Raw genomic sequence first — 26,832 nt, forward strand, 5'->3', positions numbered from 1 at the left:
CAGATTTTGCAGCACTTTTAATACATAAAGCAAAAGGTAATAGGCTGGATGGGTGACCAACCTTCATTCACATACAGAGCCCAAGTATAGATACAGACTAATTGGGAAATAAGTTAGAGTTTGCAGGGCCTTAGGGCTGAGAGCCAGAAACACTGTCCTTTTGGCAGCCATGGAAGCAAGGATTTCCTTTTCTGAGGATAAAAATGTAAAAATAAGTGTTTTTAAAGTATGGCAGACACCCAGTCTTCAATAAAGAAGGTGGTTACATCCTGGCCAGGCCTTCAGGCAGGCAGAATGGAGCCAGGCAGGGCCCCGGGAAAGCCCAAACTATTCTGCATGAAGCCAGGCAGGGCAGCTGGCAAGAGGGCACCTCCTTCACCCTCCACCACCCCCCGTTCGGATCACAGTTAATCATCTCCTCTGATTCTCACGACTTCCTCCAAACTCCTTGGTGCTTCAGAGAAAGCCAGGGACACAGCATAATTCTCAGTGTTTGTGAAAGTCAGTCCCTGCCTATTTCCTTACAGCTTCTCCCGGGCTCAGCTGCTTCTGCCACCATTCCACCCACCTGGTTTCAGTGCATGTACGCCTTCGGCTGCTCCACAGCCTGGTGTGCCTGCAGCACGGCCACTGCCTCGTCGATCTGTGAGACATGAGTGGCGGGGGCGCTTAGCGCAGCTCTTAGCAGGTCACAGAAGAGCCTTGACCTCCCCCTGGCTCAGCATCCTGGATACAGGATCCTCCTCCATCCACATGGTTTCTGTGGAACCCTCCCATCCACAACTGCTTGCAAGATCTCATGGCCCTGTCTGTCACCTTTGACACAGAGGTACACTGCTGAACAGCTGGAAAAACCTTAACCCTTACACTCAGTCACAACACACTTCCTTGTACCAAAAGACCTACCTACAGAACAACACAGGATTAGTCTACAGAAGGGCTGAAGTAGCAAACCCTTACCTAAGGCCCCTTCCACTCTAAGATTCAGCAGGCCTTCAGGTATCAGCAAGAAGAAACACTTTATCTGGCCAAACAGCTGCCCATTGGCTCCACTAGGAGAGCCCTTGTCGTTAGCTCTCCTCCTGCCCCCTCGGGCTCCCTGCTGCCCAGGCTCTTGCTTACCTTGGCATGGAGGGATTCTGGAGACTCCAGCATGAGCAACAGCTCCGAGTTGTCGATCTCCAGCAGCATGCCCGTGATCTTGCCAGCCAGCTGGGTGTGGACATCATGGATAAGGGGGTAGAGACGCTCCCCTGTGTGGAACACCCTCCAATGGCTCGTGCACTGCCTAGCTCACACCCCAGCATCCCAGGGCTCATATGGAGTGGAGCACTGAGGACATCTGGGTTCTTCTCCCAGAACTGCTCCTTCTAGGCTATGACATTTAACACTTGATCTTCTAACATAAGGTACTTTTAATGACCAGGCCTGGTATTGGTGGTCAGCCCATCTCAGCAATGTGTCCAGGGCCCAGCCAGGACTGGGTGCCTTAAGTGGGGGCGGAAAGGGTCTTCCCATGAAGAAAGTGAAGATGTTTACCGAGAACTACTAACAAAGCCTTCTACTTCCATTAAGCTCATTTAAAATGTTTCTGGGTGAGGCCAGGCATGGTGGCTCACACCTGTAATCACAGTACTTTGGGAGGCTGAGGTGGGCGGATCACCTGAGATCAGGAGTTTGAGACCAGCCTGGCCAACATGGTGAAACCCCATCTCTACTAAAAATACAAAACTTAGCTGGTCATGGTGGCATGTGCCTGTAAACCCAGCTACTCAGAAGGCTGAGGCAGGAGAATCACTTGAACCCGGGAGGTGGAGGTTGCAGTGAGCCGAAATCGTGCCACTGCACTCCAGCCTGGGCAGCAGAGCAAGACTCCATCTCAGGAAAAAAAAAAAAAAAATTTGGGGTGAGGGGAAGGGGTAACGTGGCAAAACCCTAAGTAAGCTGAGGAAACAATGGGGCGGTGGTAATGGGGGCCTTCAGTGAAGGATCTAGAGGTCTTGGTGGCTATGCAGTAAAGAACCTGCCAACCAGGAACAAGCTTGTGTTCACCTAGTAGCATTTTTATCAGGGCCTGCCATGGACACTAGGGGTGGAGATGAATTGCACAAGGAATCCAGAATCTATGGGGAACATCATGTATTTACCAAATGCACAGATTCCCCACCTGCCTGCATTGAGCACTGGAAACGTGAACAGCAGCTTCCTCCCGTTCAGGAGAGGTGTGAGGAACTTTAACTCCCACCTACAGGCCATTTCTCGGCAGAAACCCAAGACCATACCCCCACTCCTCCCTTTGTTCCCTGATCTCCCCACATCTGGAGTGTCTCCCAACCTCAAAGTCACAGGACAGCAGCAGTGGAAGAAACCTCAGGACCATCCAGTCTGACCAGGGTTTTAAGACAAGAGAATAGGTGCCTAGAGAATAGTCAGCTTGGCCACGGTCACCCAGTAGGGGGGTCGGTGACAAAGCTGGACTTTGACCTCACATTGGACCACCACTCAGGGTGTTTCCCAGCAGGCTAGCCAGCTCGCAGCCCTCCTCTTCTTGCTCCAGAGTAGGAGAACCAGCCACTCACCAATCATCTGCTTTTGCTCATGCAGGGGCGCAGCAGCCAGCATGGACGCGGTCAGGGGCTCCTGTCCCGGGATGTGCACAGCCGGCTCCTGGACCTGCATGGTGCCGGGGACACATCCCTTAATCACCGTGGACAGGCATGTCCTCAAAACACTTACCCTGGCAAGTGAACAGAAGGCCAGGGAGGCACTGGAGGAGGGGAACAGAGGGCAAGGTCTGGATGATCAGGTGGGGTGGAGAGTCCCCAACAAGGGCAAAGTGGATTAGAAGACGAAGTCCTGCCTCTAGCTTAGACATTTCCTGTAGTGCTATAAACTTATAAAGGCCCCTGATGAACATTGATAAATGAAAGCCCTGTGTTACCAATAACTTTGTGCCAAATAAAGCACTTTTTATCAAGTAGATTTATGGACACGTCCCCAGCACACCTCTCACCCTTTCACATCTTGGTAATTTTAAAACATTTTTGGCCGGGTGTGGTAACTCACACCTATAATCCTAGAACTTTGAGATCAGCTTTGGCAACACAGTGAGACCCCTGTCTCTACAAAAAATACACAAAATTAGCCAGGCATGGGGTCACATGCCTGTACTTGGAGACTGAGGTGGGAGGATCACTTGAGCCTAGGAGATCAAGGCTGCAGTGAGCTATGATCACACCACTGCACTCTAACCTGGGTGCTGTCAAAAAAAAGACCCTGTCCAAAAAAAAAAAAAAAGACATTTTTGCTGTTTAAAGACTATTCTCATTCATTTTGCAAGAAATAGTTCAGAAGAGACACATTGAAATTCTACATAGGGTATGATAATGCTGAATTTTAGACCTTTTTTTAGGAGAGGGAGATAAATACACAGTCTTTGATTACAGAACGTATTTTCTGTTTTGAAGATTAAGTACATCCCTTCAATAATCAGCATATTCTTAGAATACCTTTCCTTGGTGTTTATCACAAATACTAACGACATCCAAATTAATTTTGGTAATAACCGAGGCAAAACAAATTGTAAATAAAACGTAATACTGGCCCTCTTTCCCCTTCTCGCTGTAAGGGTGATCTCTCATTGATTGTACACATTAATAAATGAAACTTTACAAGCCAAGAAAAGAAAAGCCAAGGCCCAACACCTTAGCTAAGGTTCTGAGCCAGGCGGCCAGGAGCCCAGGCTAAGAGCAGCCAGCTGGGCTGGCCTTACCCGATAGGTGCTATGTGCTGCTGGGGAACATTTGTACGGCAGGAGAGGCCGGCCTGGTGTACAGCATCCTACCCCACCGGGTCCTGTGGTCTGAGTACCAATGTTGGCTGCAAAACAAACAAACAAACAAAAGCAGAGTTCAAATAGCTGCTATCCAAAAACAAAACAAAACAGAAAATAACAAGAGTTGACAAGAATGTAAAGAAATTAGAACACTGTACACTGTTGGTAGGAAGGTAAAATGATGTAGCCACTACAGAAAAACAGTATAGGGCTTCCTCAAAAAGTTAAACAGAATTACCATATCATCCAGCAATTTTACGTCTGGGTATACACCCAAAAGAATTGGAAGCAGGGTTTCAAAGAGCTATTTGTACAAACATTTTCTTTCTGTTTTTTTTTTTTTCCTGAGATGGAGTCTTGCTCTGTCACCCAGGCTATAGTGCAGTGGTGTGATCTCGGCTCACTGCAACCTCCCCCTCCTGGGTTCAATCAATTCTCTTGTCTCAGCCTACCAAGTAGCTGGGATTACAAGCACATGCCACCACGTCCGGCTAATTTTTGTATTTTTAGTACAGACAGAGTTTCACCATGTTGGTCAGGCTGGTCTCGAACTCCTGACCTCATGACCCACCCGCCTCGGCCTCCCAAAGTGCTGGGATTACAGGCGTGAGCCACCACGCCCAGCCTGTACAACCATTTTCACAGCAGCATTATTCACAATACCCAAAGGGTAGAAAAGCGTCCATTGATAGATAAATGAATAAGTAAAAATGAGGTCTATACATACAATGGAATATTATTTAGCCTTAATAAGGAGATTCTGACACACGCTACAACCTAGATACATCTTGAGACATGTAAAGTAAAAAAACTAGCCACAAAAAAGACAAATACTCTATGATTCTACTTATATGAGGTACCAAGAACAGTCAAATTCACAGAGACAAAGTAGAATGACAGTTGCCAAGGGCTAGGGGGAGGAGGAAGGAGAAGTTATGGTTTGATGGGTATAGAATTTCAGCTCTGCAAGATGAACAGAGCTCTGGAGAGTGGATAGTGGTGATAGTGCACAACAGTGTGAATATACTTAATGCCATTGATCTGTACACTGAAAAATTGTTAAGTGGTAAATTTTGTTATGTGTATTTTACCACAGTAAAAACGGAATAAGCAGGGGTGTCAGGGCCTGGCAGCAACCTAAGGCCAGGGACTGAGTATGCCTTGTTCATGCAGAACCTCCAGTGCTGAGCTTGGGGCCCCAGCACACTGTGGATGTGAGAACATTTGCAGAATGAAAGAACAGATGCGCTTGCTATACAGCCACAATCTACACCCTTGTTTATAGTCACTGCAATACTTACCTGGCTTGAGGCCCAGTGCTAAGCCCTTGCATGCATGATCTCATTGATCCTCAACGACAAGCCGGGCATGGTGGCTCACGCCTGTAATCCCAGCATTTTGGGAGGCCGAGGCTGGTGGATCACCTAAGGTCAGGAGTTCGAGACCAGCCTGACCAACATGGTGAAACCCTGTCTCTACTAAAAATACAGAAATTAGCCAGGTATAGTGGCGCTTGCCTGTAATCCCAGCTACTCGGGAGGCTGAGGCAGGAGAATTGCTTAGAACCCAGGAGGCAGAGGTTGCAGTGAGCCGAGATCACACCATTACACTCCAGCCTGGGCGACAGAGTGAGACTTGATCTCAAAAACACACAAACAAACAAACAACAAAAAAATTAAGGCTGGGCACGGTGGCTCATGCCTGTAATCCCAGCACTTTGGGAGGCTGAGGAGGGCGGGTCACCTGAGATCGGGAGTTCAAGACCAACCTGACCAACATGGAGAAACCCCGTCTCTACTAAAATTACCCAGGCATGGTGGCACATGCCTACAATCCCAACTACTTGGGAAGCTGAGACAGGAGAATTGCTTGAACCTGGGAGGCGGAGGTTGCAGTGAGCAGAGATCACGCCATTGCACTCCAGCCTGGGCAACAAGAACGAAACTCTGCCTCAAAAAGAAAAAAAAGAATTTAAATTCTCTACAATAAAATGGGGGTACTATTTTTGTCCCCATTTTAAAGATTAGATGATCAGATATAGTAGTCAGCAAGGGCCCAGTCAGTTGGTCTCAGGAACTTGAGGCCAAGCTAACCACCACGCTACAGTCTCCGAAGTCGGCTTTGCTCACCAAGAGGGTGTATGGCAAGGTCACCATGGAGGCTGGTCCTGACTCCTAGTGCCAACTTTGCCCCGCCCCCATTCCCCTTGGTCCTACCCACACTCACCTACTCTCTGGGTATGAGGCACCGTGCGTGGCACCTGGGTGGAGGCCTGCCTGACACTGCTGATGGGGGCCAGCGGGCGCCGAGGCACGACTGGTGGCCGGACCATCGAGGCACCTGGAGGGTAGGCAGCTTGTGGTGCAGACACCACAGAGAGAGAAAAGTTGGATGGAGCGGTGGGAATAATCAGGGTGGCACACTGTGCCTAGAAGCTTCCAGGGCCACCAAGAGAATGGGAAGGGAAACTACAACATTCACAACAGAAATAGGAGTCAATTCACTTAGACCCAGAACTCCAGAAAAGGGGAGTGTAGGAATCTACAATTTCAAAGCCAGTTCATGTCTACCTAGAGCCCCAAACTGCATAAGCACCAGGATCGTACACCTTAGTCCCTCAAGACAGTTTCAAGTGAGCGTGCATTTCACTCTTACAGAGGAGGGCCTTTGGTCAACAATAGAGCCAGAGGAATTTCACCTTCTCAGCTTTGCAAGAATTTTCAGAGTCACAAATCAGAGGTGTCTTTGGTGATGACTGCTGGTGGCTAGCTGCATGTCTTTCATTGGCTCACCACTGCGCTTGGTAATTTACACACATCTCATTCAGGCCCATGCTCAGAAGAGGAAACTGAGGCTCAGAGAAGTGAAGTCACCCACCTTGGGAAGTGGCAGAGCCAGGTTTCATCCCTGTGTTATGACTGCCCCACAGGGCCTACACCAATAGGCCAGTCTGAGAATGGAAGGGGCTGGGTCACTCACAGGAAGGCCTAGGTGGCTGGGACGTCCACCTGGGGGCAGGCTGGGTGGGTGTCACTGGGCCACAGCCATAGTATGCAGCCTGGGCTGGAGGCTGCATGGGAAAAGAAGACCCAGACTGAGGGGCTTGGCGGCAGGGTAGGTGAGAAGCTACACCTCCTCAGGGACACCATGGCAGGAACTCCACTGGCTCCTGCAGGGACTGGTGAGTCAAGACCCACAAGACTGAAATGAAAGCTCCTTCCTCCCATCTCAGGATGTCCATTAGCCCTGAATCCTGCAGGACAAAGATCTTAGATTTCAATCTTGGCTCCTTGTCAGCTAGCCCAATGACCTGGATAAAAAGGGTGACATCTTACTCCAACTTGTGTAGCTTAAGCAACTGCTAAAAGGAGAGGAATGTTCTCACCCTGGTGGCCTTTAATGGGTCACATCTTTCTACTTCCTGTAAGTCCCACGAGGTCCTTTCCCAAACCATGCTCCTCAGAACATTAACATCCAGGGGAGATGTTAACAGGCATCCCACAAAAAAATGACCATCTAAGCTGGGGAAATGCTGGATAATCTGTGCCTGTTTTGGAGAGTCTCAGCAGATATCGGCATCTTAGGGTAGAATAGCATAGACAGTAAAGAAATTTAGGGCTGATCATGGTGGCTCATGCCTGTAATCCCAGCACTTTGGGAGGTCAAGGAGGGCAGATCACTTGAGGTCAGGAGTTCAAGACCAGCCTGGCCAACATGGTGAAACCCCGTCTCTACTAAAAACACAAAAAATTAGCCGAGTGCGGTGGCACGCACCTGTAATCCCAGCTACCCGGGAGGCTGAGGCACAAGAATCTCTTGAACCCAGGAGGCAGTTTGCAGCGAGCCAAGATGGTGTCACTGCACTCCATTCTGGGCAACAGAGCAAGACTCCATCTCCAAAAAAAGAAAAATTTAATTTAATTTTTAAAAAAATGTAGGGTGGGGGACGGTGGTTCACTCCTGTAATGCCAGCACTTTGGGAAGCCAAGGCAGGAGGATTGCTTGAGCCCAGGAGATTGAGACCAGCCTGGGCAACATGGCGAGACCCCTTCTTTAAAATAAACAAAAATATTAGCTGGGCATGGTGGCACACACCTGTAGTCCCACCTACTCAGGAGGCTACAGTGGGAGGATCACTGAAGCCCAGGAATTCAAGGCTGCAGTGAGCCACGATCATGCCATTGCTCTCCAGCCTGGGTGACATGGAGACCCCGTGAAGGAAGGGAAGGGAAGGGAGGGGAGGGGAGGGGAGGGGAGGGGAGGGGAGGGGAAATGTAGGTTTATTTTGCTTAACGCAACATTTCCCAAACTTGCTGGATCATTAAGAGTCTTTTTCAGCACAACATTCATGAGCTTCTCTCACTGGAAATGCCATTTGACTAACACTATCTCACCCTTTTATAGAGAGGGAAACAAAGACTTCCTAATGAGTCCTTGGCAGAAGCAAGTTAGAAACCTCCATTTCCCTAGAACTCTAGTTTTCATGCTCTGCCTGGCTGGGGCAGGGGAGAAGGCTGTGGTGGGAGTTGTGGGCAGGCCGTCACCTGGGGCACGGCAGGCAGGAAGTAGCTGGAGGGCTGCTGAAAGGAGCCCAGGAGGGGGTTGCTCAGGGTCCGCATGGTGGAGAGGCGCTGCATGTACTGGTTGGTCAAAATGGCCTTCCGCTCCTCTTTGCGCTGGGCCAGCGCCACGTAGAGTGGCTTGGTGCCCACGATGCGCCCGTTCATCTCTGTCACGGCCTTTGTCGCCTCTTCTGGGGAGGAAAAACACACAAAGCCAAACCCCTTGCTGTGGCCACCCTCTGTCATCACCTAAAAGCAAGACAAGACAAGAGCTGCTGGGGTGGGGAAGGAAGGCTCCTGGGGCTGCGCTGCCTCCCTCCTCCCCACGGGCCAAGCCCAGCACTGGGCAGGCCCGCGAGAAAGCTGTGATGGAGGGATGTAGCGTGCACCCCTGTTTACTGAGCTGTGTTCGAGGGATGTAGTGTGCACCCCCGTTTACTGAGCTATGATGGAGGGATGTAGTGTGTACTCCCCTTTACTGAGCTGTGATGGAGGGATGTAGCATGCACCCCCATTTACTGAGGAGTGATGGAGGGACGTAGCATGCACCCCCATTTACTGAGCTGTTTGAGGGATGCAGCACGCACCCCCATCTATGAGGCCTGCTGCATGCCAGATACTTTACATGTCTTCACACCTCACATGTACAACCTCCCGATGCGGGAGGCATCACGGCTCTCACTTTATAGCCGGGATAAGAGAGACGCGAAAGAGTGACTTGTCTGGGGTCACTCAGCCAGTGGTTCATATGTTAGCTAGGACTCAACCCAACACACGGTTCTGGTAAGCTTCTATTGCCTCTGCTAAGTACCAAGCCAAGTTCTTTAGGAATTTGGGAAAGAGGTTCTTAGCCTTTTTGTTAAAATAACCTTTTTACTTTGCAGAAAAAGTTACAAAAACAGTACAGAGGGTTACTGTATATCTTTTTTTTTTTTTTTTGAGACACAGTTTCACTCTGTCACCCAGGCTGGAGTGGAGTGGCGCAATCTCGGCTAACTGCAACCTCAGCCTCCCGGGTTCAAGCAATTCTCCTGCCTTAGCCTCCTGGGTAGATGGGACTACAGGCGTGCGCCATCACACCTGGCTAATTTTTGTATTTTTAGTAGAGAGAGGGTTTCACCATGTTGGCCAGGCTGGTCTTGAACTCCTGACCTCAAGTGAACTGCCTGCCTCAGTCTCCCAAAGTGCTGGGATTACAGGCGTGAGCCACCATGCCTGGCCTGCTGTATATCTTTCACCCAGTTTCCCCCAATGTGAACATAGTACATTTTTCAAAACTACAAAATTAACACTGGTGCAATGCTATTAACTGTTTTATACCACTAGCTCCTATTAACCATAATGCTATTAACTGAACTCCAGACTTCATTGGAATTTCACTCTTATTTCCCCTAATATTCTTTTTCTCTTCCAGAATCCAACCCACATGGCATTTAGGGTTTGTCTTTTTTTTCTTTTTTTTAAAGAGATGGAGTCTCACTCTGTCATCCAGGCTGGAGTGCAGTGGTATGATCATAGCTCACTGCAGCCTCAAACTCCTGGGCTCCAGGGATCCTCCTGCCTCAGCCTCCCAAGTAGTTAGGGCTATAGGTACACACCACCACACCCAGCTAATTTTTTTTTTTTTTAAGTTTGTAGAGATCGGCAATCACTATGTTGCCCAGGCTGGTCTCCAGAGATCCTCCTGCCTAGGTCTCCCAAGGTGCAGGGATTACAGGCAGGAGCCACCACATCTGGCCCTGGGTTTTTAATCATTTTTTAGGGTCAAGACACTGGCCTGGCTCATACAGCCCATAAGGACTAGAGTTATTTTTAAAATCTTCTTTTTTTCTTTCCTTTTTTTTTTTTTTTTTTCTTTTGAGTCAGGATCTCACTCTGTCACTCAGGCTGGAGTGCAGTGGTGCAATCTCAGCTCAACTGCAGCCTCAACCTCCCAGCCTCAAGTGATCCTCTCAACTCAGTCTCCCAAGTAGCTGGGACTGCAGACAAGCACCACTATGCCTAATTTTGTTCATTTTTTGTAAAGATGAGGTCTCATCCTGTTGCCCTTAGCTTTTTATGATGTGTAATCAAATTTACTGATACCTAATTTACATGTACCACAGCCTTCTCTCGCATTTTTCAAAAGGATCTTAACCTAAAAGACAACCTTTTTTCCTCCAAACACAAGGCTCCCTGAAGAATGTTTACAATTGGACTCAATAGCCAAAAGAGAACTTCTAGACCACTTCCTCAGAACCCAACATCACATCATTCAGGCGGGTCCCCCCATCCTGTCACTCACACTGATCTCTTTGGAAAATTTCTCATTCCCACTCCAGCTCCCTACCTCCTCACAGCCAAGTCAAACATTGCTGCTACTGCCACTTCTTCCAGGCAGCCTTCCCTTCTGTTCCACTGAGCTCCTGTAGTTCTGCCTCCCATACTGTCCCCCATCTTATAATCCATTTGAGTTAGTGACGGGCTGACTTCCTCACTAGACTATAAGCTACTCGAAAGCAAGGATCACATCTGATTTGCTCCTGTTTCCCACAGAGCCTGGTAAAACAGCAGGTATTTAAGTATAGAATGAATAAACACCGGATCATCTTAAAAACCATCTGGGCACTTTTCTTTTTTTGAGACGGAGTCTCGCTGTTGCCCAGGCTGGAGTGCAGTGGTGCGATCTCGGCTCACTGCAAGCTCTGCCTCCTGGGTTCATGCCATTCTCCTGCCTCAGCCTCCGGAATAGCTGGGACTACAGGCACCCGCCACCATGCCCGGCTAATTTTTCGTATTTTTAGTAGAGATGGGGTTTCATCGTGTTAGCGAGGATGGTCTCGATCTCCTGACCTCATAATCTGCCTGCCTCGGCCTCCCAAAGTGCTGGGATTACAGGCGTGAGCCATATTGCCCAGCCTCTGGGAGCTTTTAAAAAAAAATAAAAAGACCAGGCCCTACACCCCGGGGATCCACGTTCCATGCCTGACTCAGGTGTGTGTATTTAAGAATTGCCCAGGGGGTTGTAATGAGAAGCCAGAGTCGAAAGCCATCCAGTGAGCCCAGTGTCCTTATCTATAAGACACATCTGCTAAAGCTCATAGAGCTGCTGAGTAGATGGGCCAGTTGCCATATCTCAGGGGCCTAACAGGGTTGGGCACACAATTGGTGCTCCAGAAATAGGTAAGAACAAATGAAGAATGACGAAGTCCAGCCCTCTCACTTTCCAGATGGGAAAACGGAGGCCCAGGAGGGTGATGTCACTGGCAGAGGCCAGACAACAAAAGTCAATGGAAATACTAAGATGTGAATTTCTGGAATCTGGCATACAGTAGGCACTCAATAAATGCCAAGGTTACAGTGAGCCCCAAGTCCAGCTGTGTGACTGGGACTATATTTCTACCCTCTTCCCCTCCAGCCCAGACAAGGCTGCAGATGGGCTACAAGCTCCAACGGGGTCAGCAGAGCCCCAGAAGGGGTAGCTGGCACCAACCCCCTGGAGGCCGCTGGGAGAGGGCAGAGGGGTGGGGTTGTGGGGGGATGGTGGTGAGAGGATGGAAGGGAACGCTGTCCCCCGGAGGTGCCCCAGCCCTCACCTTCGCACTGGTAATCACTCCATAGGGAGAGAACTCTTTCCTCAGTTCGTCGTCATCAATGGAGTCGTCCAGGTTCTTCACGTACAAGTTCACACCCTGGGAGGGAAGAGAAACTGCTGGATGGCTCCTTCCCCTCCAAGCCCCAACTGCCTTGGGGAGAGCAGGGGGCTGACACAGGCACAAGGGGCACGGGGAGCCCCACCAGCCCAGCCTCCTGCTCCCTGTCTCCCTCAGCACCCAGGTACCCACATCCCTCAGCGTGCCCATCACATGCAAGCTGTAGTCCCCACATCCCGAATTCCCCTGCAGTTCTCACACTTCTGCACTGGTCCCAGCCTCACCACAGCTATTCCCCATTTCACAGATGGGGCCCACGAGGATGTCCCAGGTCCCGTGGCAGGCTGAGGTGCAGAGCAAGCCCAAGCCGAGCTCTCCAGATGGTGGACATCTGGCAGCAGGAGGCAGAGCTCCTCGCAGGCCGGCCCATGACCAGACCCCTAACACAGGCAAGCTGCCCCTCCACCGCCTGCCAGCCCAGGAACCTCGGGCACTTACTCATGCTGGTGCCAGGTGCCACTCTGAGCTTTCCCATACATTTTGATTTTTTTTAAGACTTTTTTTTTTTTTTTTTTTTTTGAGATGGATTTTTGCTCTTGTTGCCTAGGCTGGAGTGCAATGGTGCAATCTCGGCTCAGTGCAACCTCTGCCTCCTGGGTTCAAGTGATTCTCCTGCCTCAGCCTCCCAAGTAGCTAGGATTACAGGCATGTGCAACCAGGCCCAGCTAACTTTGTATTTTTTAATAGAGACAGGTTTCTCCATGTTGGTCAAGCCAGTCTTGAACTCCTGACCTCAGGTGATCTGCCTGCCTCGGCCTCCCAAAGTGTTGGGATTATAGGCATGAGCCACCATGCTGGGCCACATTTTGATTTTTAATCTTCACAACAACGCTGCGTGAAGGAAACTTTTATCCTTGTTTTACAGACAAAACTGAAACACAAAGAAGCTAAATAGGTTGCCCCAGATCATACAGTAGCTAAGTGGCAGAGACAGGACAACCCAGGCAGACTAACTTCAGAGTCTGTGCACCTCACTGTTGAGTGACAGCTGCCTCTAGCACCTTGACTTTTCTCCTTCCAGACCTCCCAAACACAACAGTGTATGAACGTACAAGAGAACAGAGACCACACAATTGTACAGCATGGCATCCTGCTCTCGTAGATTATGTGATGAGTATTTTGTTCTGCAGGTCTGAAAGCCCCTGGACACACTGTATGTACATAAGAGGATGTATGTGTTTCTCAGCCTCAGACCTAGTGACATTTTGTGCCAGATAGTTCCTTGCTGTAGCATTGTCCTGGGCACTGTAGGATGTCTGCCAGCATCCCTGGCCTCTACCCCACGGATGACAGTAGCACCCCACCACCCACACGACACTGAAAATTCTAGACATTGCCAAATGTCCCCCAGGAGGCAAAACTGCTCCTCACTGAGGACTACTGAGTATGTGTTCGTGTTTTTGTGTGGATGTATATATTTATATGCCCCTCTCCATGAAGGATCTAGAACTTTTATGAAAAATCTTAGAGGGGGGCCAGGCATGGTGGCTCATGCCTGTAATCCCAGAACTTTGGGAGGCCGAAGCGGGCAGATCATCTGAGGTCAGGAGTTCGAGACCAGCCTGGCCAACATGATGAACTCCATCTCTATTAAAAATACAAAAATGAGGCCAGGCGCGGTGGCTCACACCTGTAATCCCAGCACTTTGGGGGGCCGAGGCGGGCGGATCACAAGGTCAGGAGTTCGAGACCAGCCTGGGCAACATGGTGAAACCCCATCTCTACTAAAAATATAAAAATTAGCCGGGCATGGTGGCACGCACCTGTAATCCCAGCTACTCGGGAGGCTGAGACAGGAGACTTTCTTGAACCCAGGAGTCAGAGGTTGCAGTGAACCAAGATCGTGCCACTGCACTCCAGCCTGGGTGACAAGAGCAATACTCTGTCTCAAAAAAAAAAAAAAAAAACCTTAGAGGGGTTCACTTCCCAATGAAGTTTTAAATTGCACTGATCTACAATATATTTACAATATTCACTTTTTTTTTTTTTTTTTTTTTGAGACAGAGTCTCACTCAGTCACCCAGGCTGGAGTGCAGTGGTGCTTTCTCAGCTCACTGCAAGCTCCGCCTCCTGGGTTCACGCCATTCTCCCGCCTCAGCCTCCCAAGTAGCTGGGACTACAGGCGCCCACCACCACGCCCGGCTAATTTTTTGTATTTTTAGTAGAGACAGGGTTTCACTGTGTTAGCCAGGATGGTCTCGATCTCCTGACCTGGTGATCCACTCGTCTCAGCCTCCCAGTGTTGGGATTACAGGCGTGAGCCACCACGCCCAACCTACAATATTCACTTTAATTATTAACTCCATATAATTCAAAGGCTCTCCAACATTCCAACTTTTGGATGTAACATATTTGGCCTGATTATTCTCAACCAGGAGTAGGATTTCCTCTAGGGGCATCTGGCAATATGCGGGGTACTTTGGTTGTCTGAGACTAGAGGATGCAACTGGGATTGAGTGGGCTGGGTGGGATGCTAACCAGTCCCACATGAAGGATTATTCTAACCAAGAGGTCCCCAGCACCCCTACTAACCCCTATCATGGCTGGACAGTTGGGTTGTGCACAGTTTCTCACTGTTATACATCAGGCAGTGCGGGCCATCCCATGCTCATTCGATTCCCACCTTGAGCCAAGTGCCCAGAAGTAGGTTAACTAGAGGAAACAGTCACCACTCAGGGCCCCCGACACACAGCTGCTCTCACACAGAAGTGGCTGCCACGAGGAAGCCTGACCTCACCTGGTAACGCCTCAGCCGGTCCTGCTTCATCTGCTCAAACCGGCGCTTCAGTTCATTCTGCCGCTCCATGCGCTTTTGGGCCCGGCCCGCGTACAGCAGCCGCCCACTCACCTCCTTCCCGTTCATATGGACCACAGCCTGGGGAGAGGAGGAGGGAACATGCTTGGTAACCACTCAGATGTGGCCCTGGCCCAGGCTCATCTTCTGGATCTAGGGGGCCACCTGCAAACCAGGCTGACCACACCAGCTGAGAATAATCAGTACCAGGACAAAGGCCACTTAAGTATATCCACTTTGGCTCACACCTGTAATCCCAGCACTTTGGGAGGCCGAGGGGGACGGATCATCTGAGGTCAGGAGTTCGAGACTAGCCTGACCAACATGGAGAAACCCCATCTCTACTAAAAATACAAAATTAGCCAGGCATAGAGGCACATGCCTGTAATCCCAGCTACTCGGGAGGCTGAGGCAGGAGAATCGCTTGAACCTGGGAGGTGGAGGTTGCAGTGAGCCGAGTTCGCGATTGCGCCATTGCACTCCAGCCTGGGCAACAAGAGTGAAACTCCGTCTCAAAAAAAAAATCGGACTGGGGGTGTATTTTAAGAAATAAAACTGATGGCCAGGCACAGTGGCTCATACCTGGTAATCCCAGCACTTTGGGAGGACAAGGCTGGCGGATCACTTGAGGACAGAAGTTTGAAACCGGCCTGGCCAACTTGGTGAAACCTCATCTCTACTAAAAATACAAAAATTAGCCAGGCATGGTGGCAGGCGTCTGTAATCCCAGCTACTTAGGAGGCTGAGGTGGGAGAATCCCTTGAAACTGGGAGGCGGAGGTTGCAGTGAGCTGAGATCATACCATTGCACTACAGCCTGGGCGATAGAGTGAGACTCCGTCTTAATAAAATAAAAATAAAATAAAATTTAGATTTGCAAAGTTTCCCACATTTAAAATGTAAAATGGCTGGGCACAGTGGCTCACGCCTGTAATCCCAGGACTTTGGGAGGCCAAGGTGGGTGGATCACTTGAGGTCAGGAGTTCGAGACCAGGCTGGCCAACATGGTGAAACCCCTTCTCTACTAAAAATACAAAAATTAGCCGGGCATGGTGGCGGGCACCTGTAGTCCCAGCTACTCAGGAGGTTGAGTCAGGAGAATCACTTGAACCCAGGAGGCGGAGGTTGCAGTGGGCCACGATCACATCACTGCATTCCATCCTGGGCGACAGAGTGAGACTCCGTCTCAAAAATAAATTAATTAATTAATAAAAATAAAATAAAATGTAAATATTTATATATTCCTATATTTTAAATGTGTATTACTAAGTGAAAGAAGCCAATCTAGGTGACATACTCTCTGTTCCTGAAAAGGCAAAACTACGGAGCCAGTAAAAAGATCACTGGTTGCCAGGGGTTAAGGGGCATGGAGGAATGAACAGATGGAGCACAGGGGATGTTTAGGGCACTGAAAGTACTCTGCATGACACCATAATAGTGGATACATGTCATTATGCATTTGTCCAAACCCCTAGACTCTACACCAAAAGTAAATCCTAATGTAAACTTGGGACTGTGTGTTAATGATGTGTCAAAGTAAGTTAATCACTTGTAACAGATGTAACCCTTGGGAGCAGGACATTGATAATGGCAGAGGCTGTTCATGTGTTGGGGAATGGGGTATACAGAAAACCTCTGTTCCTTCCACTAAACATTGCTCTGAACCTAAAACTACATTAAAAAAAGAACTTAAAAAAATTTAGGTTCTAACTGTAACTACACATGGATAATCCGAACAAAGAAGCAAGCATAATTCTTTCATAGTGGCATGACAGCATCATCAACGTCCTTACTTTGAGTTGGATTTCATGGCACAAAATAATCCTCTTTGCTAAGTGTGAAAGCCTTTTCGTGTGTGAAGATGGCATCTTGCTGTTTTGCCCAGCTGGTCTCGAACTCCTGAACTCAAGCAGTCTTCCCACCCAGCCTCCCCAAGTGCTGGGATTACAAGCATGAGCCATCACATCTGGACAGTTTTTAAACAATTAGAGACAGGGTCTTGCTATGTTGCCCAGGCTGGACTCAAACCACTGGGCTCAAGGGGTCCTCCTGCCTCAGCCTCCCACGTAGGCTGAGACTACAGGTGCACACCACCACACCTGGTGGAAACTGATTTAAGTGGTCAGTTCATGAGTAAATATTTTTATATAATAATGACTTTTGCATTCCTACCTAAATATTCGGTTCTGCAGACCTCAGGGCTTAGAAGTGACCAAAGAAGAATGAAGCCCTTGGCCTTTGACCACAGGAAGGAAGGGCTCTGCCTGCACACAGGACTCTCCCACCCTCTTGGTTTAGGCCGGGGAGGGACTTTCTTCCCCTCTATAGGGAGCTGGGGCCCTCTTCCTAGTCCCAGCTCAGTCCCCCTGCTGTGGAACAGAGCCATGGGGAGGCTCCTACCTTCTGGGCTTCCTCATGCTTCTCAAAGTTGACAAAGCCAAAGCACCGCGAGTGGCCGCTGTTGTCCCTCATCACCTTCACACTCAGCATTTTCCCTGCAAAGGACCAACCTGGCTCAAAGGGGAGTCTGGGAAGTCCTCAGGAAACCCCAGGAGAGCCCCTCCTCCCTACCAGACTTTGGAAGGGAAGAGGAAAAACAGTGATACCCCCGCTCCCTTGGGGACACACCTACCAAACTGGGAGAAGAGGTCCTGCAGGCCTTGCTCGTCCACATCCACCGGGAGGTTCTTCACGTAGATGTTGGTGAACTCCAGGGCCCGTGCCCCCAGCTCCGCCTCCCGCTCCCGTCGAGACTTGAAGTGGCCCACAAAGCTGTGGTCACGACACACTGGCTGATGGCTGTGGACAGCTACCAGCCATCAGCCACCCCCATGCCAACTCCTGCTCAACTGCTGCCCTTCTCCAGGCTTACATATCCCTCATCAGGAAACTGGGCAGGACAATACTCCTTAGAACATCCCCAAGGCCCGGCTACCTCCAACAGCTAAGATGTTATATTATGTTCCAGAGTTTGTCCCCAGCAGAAGGTTAAGAAGATTTCATTCTTGCGACAAATGCACACATAACTACTATTATATACCAGGCAGCTGAGAGCACAGAAGAATGAGCCTGGGAGTCAGACAGACAAGGGCTTGAATCCTCGCTCTTTGCAGTTGCCTAGCTGTGTGACCCTGGGCAAGCTACTTAACCTCTCTGAGCCTCAGAGTTCATTGCTGTAAAATTGGAACTCAAATTCTCATCATGGGGCTTTGCTTATTAACATGTATTGGGTGCACTGGGGAAGCAGGGGTAAGTAAATCAGATGCAGTCAATGCTAGTGTTGCTATGGGGGGCATTGACTAAAATCACTTAAATACAAGATTAATTTTATTTTTATTTATTATGTTTTTGACACTCAGTTTCGCTCTATCGCCCAGGCTGGAGTGCAGTGGTGCGATCTCAGCTCACTGCAAGCTCCGCCTCCTGGGTTCAGGCGATTCTCCTGCCTCACTCAGCCTCCCAAGTAGCTGGGATTACAGGCATGTGCCACCACACAGAGCTAATTTTTGTATTTTTGGTAGAGATGGAGTTTCACCATGTTGGCCAGGCTAGTCTCGAACTCCTGACCTCAGGTGATTCACCCACCTCTGCCTCCCAAAGTGCTGGAGTTACAGGTGTGAGCCACCACACCCAGTCACAAGATTAATTTTAAAAGTTCATTTCCAAGTTCTTTTTTTTTTTTTTTTTTTTTTTTTTGAGAAGGAGTCTCGCTCTTTCACCCAGGCTGGAGTGCAGTGGCGCGATCTCGGCTCACTGCAGGCTCTGCCCCCCGGGGTTCACGCCATTCTCCTGCCTCAGCCTTCCGCGTAGCTGGGACTACAGGCGCCTGCCACCTCGCCCGGCTAATTTTTTTGTATTTTTAGTAGAGACGGGGTTTCACCGTGTTAGCCAGGATGGTCTCGATCTCCTGACCTCGTGATCCGCCCGCCTCGGCCTCCCAAAGTGCTGGGATTACAGGCGTGAGCCACCGCGCCCGGCCAATTTCCAAGTTCTTGTAAACACATCTAGGAGAGTATCCCAGATTTTAAAAATAAAAATAAATTCTGATGGTATCTATAGCACGTTTAGCACAAACAAAGTTGTACCAGGCACCAAAATTTGAAGAAAACTGAGTGGCAAAAGTGAACTTGAGTAAACTGGAGCTAATGGAGAGCATTCTTCTGAGAACTGGGAAAAGCCCACCAAGATCTGTTTGACAGGTTGACTGGACCCTCCCCTGAGTAACCCTGGACAAAATGACTCTCAGTGCATCCCCCAGCTCAAAGCCACCTTCTCTCCATGGCTCTGACCATGGGGGCTGGCCTCTCAGATGAGCAAAATCAAAATTCTGGGCAGGGAACAGCCAGAGGCAGATTCTCTCTATTATCTGCCTCTCAGTTTTCCCATCTGTGTAGTGGGGATGATATCAAAGTTAACAGTATGATGAGGGCAGGCTAAGCATATGCCTACTTTTCTTTCTGCCAAAATCTCATGAAACACGAAAGGTTTAAAGAAAAAGCCAGGCACGGTAGCTCATGCCTGTAATCCCAGCATTTTGACACTTTAGGAGGCTGAGGCAGGAGGATCACTTGAGCCCAAAAGTTCAAGACTAGCCTGGGCAACAAAGTGAGACCCCATTTCTACCAAAAAAAAAAAAAATCAAAAAATTAGCCAGCTATGGTGGCATATGGTCACCTGTGGTCCCAGCTACAAAGGAGGCTGAGACAGGAGGATTACTTGAGCCAAGGAGGTCAAGGCTGCAGTGAGCTGTGTTCGTGCCACTGCAGTCCAGCCTGGGCTACATAGCAAGACCCTGTCACGCACACATACACCCCATACTGAGAAGGCTGGAAAACAGATGAAAACACTGAGTCCATTGATGATATGACCATTAGCCAGTCCCTCTAGAGTTTTAAAATCACCACTTCCTTTACCACTCAGAACAATACTCTAATGCAGATCATCAGCTCCATCTTTCTGTGAGGAAAGAGTCCCTGAGAGGTTGAGCAGCTGCTCCGAGGCCACACTTCTAGGAGGGCTGCCTGCCACTCAAGTGCCTGGTGCCCATTAGCAGCTTGAGGGTAGCATCAATTCCTAGTCAGTGGTGCCATGCTTCTGTCCCTGCGGCCTCCGCCCCTCCCTCAGGCCCAGCCACTCACACTTTGCGGTCATTCAGCAGCATCCCATTCATGGTGTTGATGGCCTGCTGTGCGGCCTCATGGGTCTCAAAATGGACAAAGCCGAAACCCCGGGAGCCATGCTCGTCACACGCCACCTGGGCCACAGGGAGGAAGGACAGGAAGAGTCCTGACAGAGGGTTCAGGTAGAAAGGAATGGCAAAGGTGATCACGACCAGTCTCTGCATGCCTGCTGTGTGCATGGAAAAGGCAATCCTGCATGTTAGGGATGGGATATGGAAGCTCAGAGAGTGCCGCCACTCAAATTAACGGATTAAGGAAGGCTGGGTGCAGTGGCTCATGCCTGTAATCCCAGCACTTCGGGAGCCGAGGAGGGCGTATCACTTGAGATCAGGAGTTCGAGACCAGCCTGGACAACTGGTGAAACCCCATCTCTATTAAAAATACAAAAAATTAGCCGGATGTGGTGGCGGGTGCCTGTAATCCCAGCTACTCAGGAGGCTGAGGCAGGAGAATTGCTTGAACCCAGGAGGTGGAGGTTGCAGTGAGCTGATATTGCACCACTGAACTCCATCCTGGGTGACAGAGTGAGACTCTGTGTCAAAAAAATAAAAACAGAAAAGAAAAAACAGATTTAAGAGGGAGAACGAAATGAACATAGGTTTCATCTATACTGCATACTGGCTTTTAATTGTCTTCCTAAGGCAATGGGCAAAAGGGTTAGATTCAAACCCCCATATCTGCATCCTTGTTTCTATCAGCAAACTAGAAACAACCTGGGTATTCATCAAGGGGAAGCCTCGATGGTATACCAGTCTACTGTATATGCACAGTTGAAGAGAATGTGGTAGATTACATGGCTGACAGTCTTGTTAAGTGAAAAAAAAAATCCATTCAGGCTAAAGTGGGCATCTACACATTGGAAATTTTGAAAATGACACATAAAACATATTCATATCACTTTTGGGAACTAGGGCTGAAAGAAATGGAGCTTCTTTTTTACTTTCTTCCTTTCCACATTGTTTAAACTTTACCAATTCATGAATTACTGCAACAACAAACTCATTTCAATTTTTTTTTTTTTTTTGAGATAGAGTTTCACTCTTGTTGCCCAGGCTGGAGTGCAATGGCGCAATCTTGGCTCCCTGCAACCCCCACCTCCCAGGTTCAAGTGATTCTCCTGCCTCAGCCTCCCGAGTAGCTGAGATTACAGGTGCATGCCACCAGGCCTGGCTAGTTTTTTGTATTTTTAGTAGAGATGGAGTTTCACCATGTTGGCTAGGCTGGTCCTGGACTCCCGACCTCAGGTGATCCACCCACTTTGGCCTCCCAAAGTGCTGGGATTAGGAGCATGAGCCACTGCATCCGGCCTCAATTTTTTTTAAAGATGCACAATATCCTATTCCCATTCTGTAACCCTCCTGACTCAGGCCAGCAGGACAGAACTTGAGAACAGGGAAAGACCTTCTAGTTCACATAGTCCCCATCCCTCTTGTTGAACTCGCAGAAAGACCACTAACCCCCACTTCAAGGTGACTGTGGCTCCACTCATCCCTGTGGCTACAGGATCAGCTCAGCTAGTGGCATTTTCTGCCTGATGACAAGCACTGCCTCTCAGCCTAACTTGCACACTACCACTGGGATGCTCTTTCTAAAATGTAATTCTGACCACATCCCTTCAATCTCTAGTAGCTTCTATCCACAGAACTATATCAACTTGGCATTTGAGGCTCCCCAATGGGTGCTGCACAACAGATCTTGCTTCCAAACCCATGCCTTGCACATACCCCTCCACCTCTCATCCTGAAACAGGGTCCTTCCACTTTCAACTCAAGCCTCAGCTCGGCCATTCGGATTTAATCACATTGACTGTGTCCCCACTGTGGGTCAAAAACCTGCTAAGGGCATTACATACTTCCCTTGTTATCTATGCCACGAGAATCCTTCCAGGCATTTCTTAACCTCTGAGCCCCAGAGGGAAAATGAGAATAAATGACTTGTCCAAGGTCAGCCAACAGAAGTAATTCTTTGATTGTTACAGTTATCACTTAGAAGCTTAACAGTGTGCCAGGTACCCTTTTAAGGAGTATACATGTATGCAGAAAACCTAACACACAGAAAGTACGTGATAAATCTGCCATTATTATTGTGAAGAACTTAATACACAGTTAAGAGTCTCTTTCTTCCTTTGATCCTCAAAGACAGGAAACAGCCCCGTCTCTCTGTCACAGATAACCCTTAGTGCATTACTACATCTCCTTAAGTCTACCTGCTCCTCTGAGCCACAGGGATAGCCTCTTATTGACGGGAATTTGAGAGCCCTCATTGGGAACTTCAGGATTACGCTTGGCACACAATAGCACTTGATAAAAGTTCTGACATGCCAGGCGCGGTGGCTCACTCCTGTAATCCCAGCACTTTGGGAGGCTGAGGCGGGCGGATCACAAGGTCAGGAGATTGAGACCATCCTGGCTAACACGGTGAAGCCCCGTCTCTACTAAAAATACAAAAAAATTAGCTGGGCGTGGTGGCGGGCGCCTGTAGTCCCAGCTACTCAGGAGGCTGAGGCAAGAGAATGGCGTGAACCTGGCAGGAGGAGGTTGCAGTGAGCCGAGATCGCGCCACTGCACTCACTCCAGCCTGGGCAACAGAGTGAGACTCCACCTCAAAAAAAAAACAAAAAACAAAAAACAAACAAACAAAAAGTTCTGACACATAGGCTACAAAAACTGTCCCAATCCTCCCTAGAATAGCAGACACTCCAAAGGCTACAGGGTAACTAATCAACCATCCTCATAAAATCTAGAAGCAGAACCCCCAGGTTTAAGCTCTCTGTTCCAGACATACTGACCTGCTATATGGCCGCTGATCCTCGACATCCTTATATAGAAAGTCGGAGAAATAATCAGAATCCTTCTCAAATGATATACCTCCACTGGCTCAACAGATATTTATTGAGTACCTAATATGTGTCACATCTTATTCTAAGTATTGGGATACAATAATGACTAAGAACAAGATCACTGATGGAACTTACATCTAATGTAAGACAATCTTAAAAACAAGATTTAATAACTTAATTGCCTTGATGGCCCCAATTAATGGCTTTCCTGTAGCCACACCCTTCATTCTATAATTTCTACTCCCCTCTCACTCTGAATGTGGGCTGGTCTTGTGACTTGCTTTGGTCAATAGAATGTAGTGAAAGTGGCCAGGTGCGGTGGCTCATGGCTGTAATCCCAGCACTCTAGAAGGTCAGGAGTTCGAGACCAGCCTGGCCAACATGGTGAAACCCACCCTGTCTCCACTAAAAATACAAAAATTAGCCGGGTATGGTGGCTTGCACCTGTAATCCCAGCTACTCAGGAGGCTGAGGCAGGAGAATCATTTGAACTCAGGAGGCTTGAACCCAGGAAGTTGCAGTAAGCTGAGATCACGCCACTGTACTCCAGCCTAGGCAACAGAGTGAGACTGCATCTCAATTAAAAAAAAATGTAGTGGAAGTGATGGTTCCAGTTCTGCATTTAGTTCTCAAGAGGCCTGGTGTGCTTCCACTCTTGTCTTCTGAGCCCCTGCCATTGCCATGAGAATACCATGAGAATAGCCTGGACTAGCCTACTGGAGGACAAAAGGCCAGAGGGAGGAAAGCCGAGATGTTCCAGCTGACAGCCAGTCACTCCCTCATATACCCAGCGAGAGCTTCCACTCAGCTTTCAGTGGGCATAGGAGGGAACCCAGCCAAGACCAGAAGAACTGCCCAGCTGAACTTTGCCCATTGCCAACTGTGGAATTATGAGCTAAATAAATGATTGTTGTTGATAGCCACTAAATTTGAGGGTGGTTACACAGCGAGAGCTGACTGATACACAGGTAACGTCTGATCATTCATGGAAGATGAAACTGAAAGAACGGCTATCATTCAGTGCTTGCTGTACCTGAAACTTGACTGAAAGGACCTTGTAAACTGTAAAGTGAGGTGTTGCTTGTCATCCCTCTACCAGGCAGGTAGTTGACACCGATCCACCCAAAGACATACACCCTTCATCCTCTACCTTGCAAGAGAGGATGTTCCCAAAGGTGGAGAAGGTATCATATAAAGCCTTGTTGTCAATGGAGTCCTCCAGGTTCTTGATGAAGATGTTGCCCACACCTGACTTGCGAAGTCCTGGGTCTCGCTGGGACCACATGATGCGAATAGGCTGGCCTTTGAGCATCTCAAAGTTCATCGTGTCCAGTGCCCGCTCCGCTGGACAGAAGGAAGAAGAGAGAAATTAGCAAGTTAAGGGAATTTTCTTACCTTGATCACCCACCCCTCGAGGTGCTTAACTAGGAGCCAATAAAGAGAAAGTCATTGTCTGGGTCCCACCCAAGATAAGAGCCCAAAGGCTCAGGAAGGATAAGCTGAGAATTAGTGTGTATGGTGCTCCCCCAACCTTCCAGTTATGATCTCATTCAACTCCCTGCAGCCACATGAGCATGGATTCCTGCCCCCCATTTTACAGATGGGAAAACTGAGACTAAGAAACATGAAAGGTCTGTGGCAGTGTCAGGTCTATTCTGGCTTCTAAAGTACACTGAGTGGATAAGAATGTCCATATGACAAGCACTTTGAGGAAATTAAAACTCAGAGGTGCTGCAGGGCAGAGCTGAGGTTAGATCTCAAGCAGTCGGGCTCTGGGGAAAGTGGACGTTACCTCTCTGAGCCAGTTCCTCACCTGTAAAGGGGGAATGATGATAATATTACCTACTTTTCCACACCTAACAAAGGGAGATACTGCCAACTACCAGGTTGTTGGAGGGACTGAAAAATAAAGAAGGTATGCAAGGTGCCTTGTTTGTAACTTTGTGCCTGACACAAAATAATGTCTCAAAACAGCAGCCGATGCCCAGCCTCCGGCCACTGCTGCAGCCTGTGTCCCTCCCGGGTGATACATATGACCTGTTTCAGGGAGTCTGCTAGTGCAGAGACGTGGAAGGGGGCTGTGGGGAACACAGTGGAGCAAGTTTCAGGAAGCCCGGCTTCTCCACCTAGTCTTATCATAAATACCTGGGGCAAAACCCTTCTCTCTGCAGCACGGTTTCCATCTATGAGGTGGGGCAAAAAGGGCAAGTCCCACTTTATTCACAGGGCTTGGAGGAAGACGGGAAGAGGCAGGAGGTGGAGCAAAGCAGAACAAAGAAAGGTGCCCAGGAATCCAGCTCAGTAACGGGCGGGGAACAGGCCCCGCGGAAAAACCCCTTCCCTAGCAAACCACCCACTCAGGGAACTACCCGGTCCACCCAGGCGACCTGGCGCAAGGGATCCCTCTAGTGGACCCCGGGCATTTTTTGGGTGAGTTTCTGGAGTCTTACGTCAGAATGTTAAAGCTACTATTTTTTTTGTTGTTGTTGTTTTTTTTTGAGATGGAGTCTTGCTCTGTCGCCCGGGCTGGAGTGCAATGGCGCAGTCTCGGCTCACTGCAACCTCTGCCTCCTGAATTCAAGCGATTCTCGTGCCTCAGCCTCACCAGAAGGTGGGATTACAGGCACCCGCCATCATGCCCAGCTATTTTTTGTATTTTTAGTAGAGACAGGGTTTCGCTATGTTGGCCAGGCTGGTCTCGAACTCCTGACCTCAAGTGATCTGCCCACCTCGGCCTCCTAAGGTGCTGGGATTACAGGCGTGAGCCACCGCGCCCGTATCACTTAAGAGCATTTACGAGGTAACAAGTGATACAAGAGATAACTTCATAGACACCAGTTCTCCACTCTTTATGCTATCGGAGAATAAGCCTTAGCCCCATTTTGCAGACGAAAAGGTGCAGACGGTGAAGTCTTGCCCAACACACCCTAGTGGCAGAACGCCCTTGAAACCCGGTGCTCTTATCTTCATCCTCTCCACTCTCAACAGAAGTGCAGGCAAACTCATCGGACAAGCTCTAATCAATGCTATCAGCTCTGAGAAAGCGGCCTTGCGGCCTGGAGGCAGCGGTTTTTCAGAGCCCGTGCAGGTAAAGGCGCCCAGTGTGGATCTCACGTCGCGCTGGGAAAGGGCTGAGCCCAAGGCTGGGTTCTCCTGCCTCCCCGCTCACCAGCTGTGCCGCCTTGGGCATCTTCCTCACCAGGTGCTTTGAATCTCTCATCCTCACAAGCACTCTATAAGGCAGCTAGGACCCCCATTTTCCAGACAGGCATCTGAAGCTCAGAATGGTCGAGTAACTTGCCCAGAGTCACACAGCTGCTGGGCTTCTATCCCTCGTCCGCCTGACCCCACCCCACCCCGCCCCCAAAGCCTGTATCTGTTTTCACTCGGCCCTAATCTCTCTCCTCTGTAGCGGAATAGCAGTAAACCACACTAATTACCAATTCCCGTCTCGGGGGCCAGGCCTCTGCCAACGCCCTGTTATCTTTGAGCCTCAGTTTCCCCGGCTGCAAAGTGTAAGATGAAAGCGCAAGCGGCCCAGTTCCGGCTTCTGTCTGTCCGCCTGCTTGTCCGTCGGTCCGTCCCCTCCCGCCCCATCCCCCAGGGCTCACCGTCCGCGGGCTGCTGGAAGTTGATGTAGGCGTAGCCCAGCGAGCGCCGGGTGGCCACATCGCGGCACACGCGGATGGACAGGATGGGGCCGGCGGGAGAGAATTTCTCATAGAGCATGGCCTCGGTCACGTCGGGGTGCAGATCGCCCACGTAGAGTGAGGCGAGCGGGTAGCCCGAGCCGCTGGCGTTCATGGTGGGCAGGGGGCCGGGGCTGCGGGGCAAGCAGGAGCCGGGTCACCCAGCGGCCCGGCGCTCACCCGGCGGGAGCCCTCCTTCCTGGGCGCGGGCCCGCCCCTTCCCTTTACCGCCCCCCGGGTCC

At 49.5% G+C, this 26,832-nt stretch overlaps 1 protein-coding gene across 3 annotated transcripts; it reads right to left on the bottom strand.

Moving 5' to 3' along the window:
• On the bottom strand, positions 1-26,788 carry PABPC1L (poly(A) binding protein cytoplasmic 1 like). 3 transcript variants are annotated; one of them, XM_030826377.1, is made up of 15 exons: positions 26,513-26,788; positions 24,052-24,245; positions 20,021-20,136; positions 17,515-17,654; positions 17,283-17,377; positions 14,827-14,964; positions 11,973-12,068; positions 8,380-8,646; positions 6,815-6,905; positions 6,062-6,190; positions 3,773-3,879; positions 2,580-2,673; positions 1,123-1,253; positions 569-643; positions 1-191 (listed from the first exon to the last, which is right to left on the bottom strand). In XM_030826377.1, the coding sequence occupies exons 1-14, from the start codon at positions 26,703-26,705 to the stop codon at positions 575-577; spliced, it is 1,860 nt and encodes a 619-aa protein (XP_030682237.1). In that variant the 5' UTR covers positions 26,706-26,788; the 3' UTR covers positions 1-191; positions 569-574. The 3 variants fall into 3 exon arrangements, 2 of the variants coding, with proteins under 2 accessions (XP_030682237.1, XP_030682238.1); XR_004033049.1 differs by lacking the exon at positions 6,815-6,905 and having other exon boundaries at positions 6,062-6,175; positions 8,380-8,588; XM_030826378.1 differs by lacking the exon at positions 1-191 and having other exon boundaries at positions 575-643; positions 6,062-6,175; positions 26,513-26,705.
• Between the last annotated feature and the right edge of the window lie 44 nt (positions 26,789-26,832).

The sequence above is a fragment of the Nomascus leucogenys genome, chromosome 13, assembly GCF_006542625.1.
Source record: "Nomascus leucogenys isolate Asia chromosome 13, Asia_NLE_v1, whole genome shotgun sequence".
NCBI classification, from domain to species: domain Eukaryota; kingdom Metazoa; phylum Chordata; class Mammalia; order Primates; family Hylobatidae; genus Nomascus; species Nomascus leucogenys.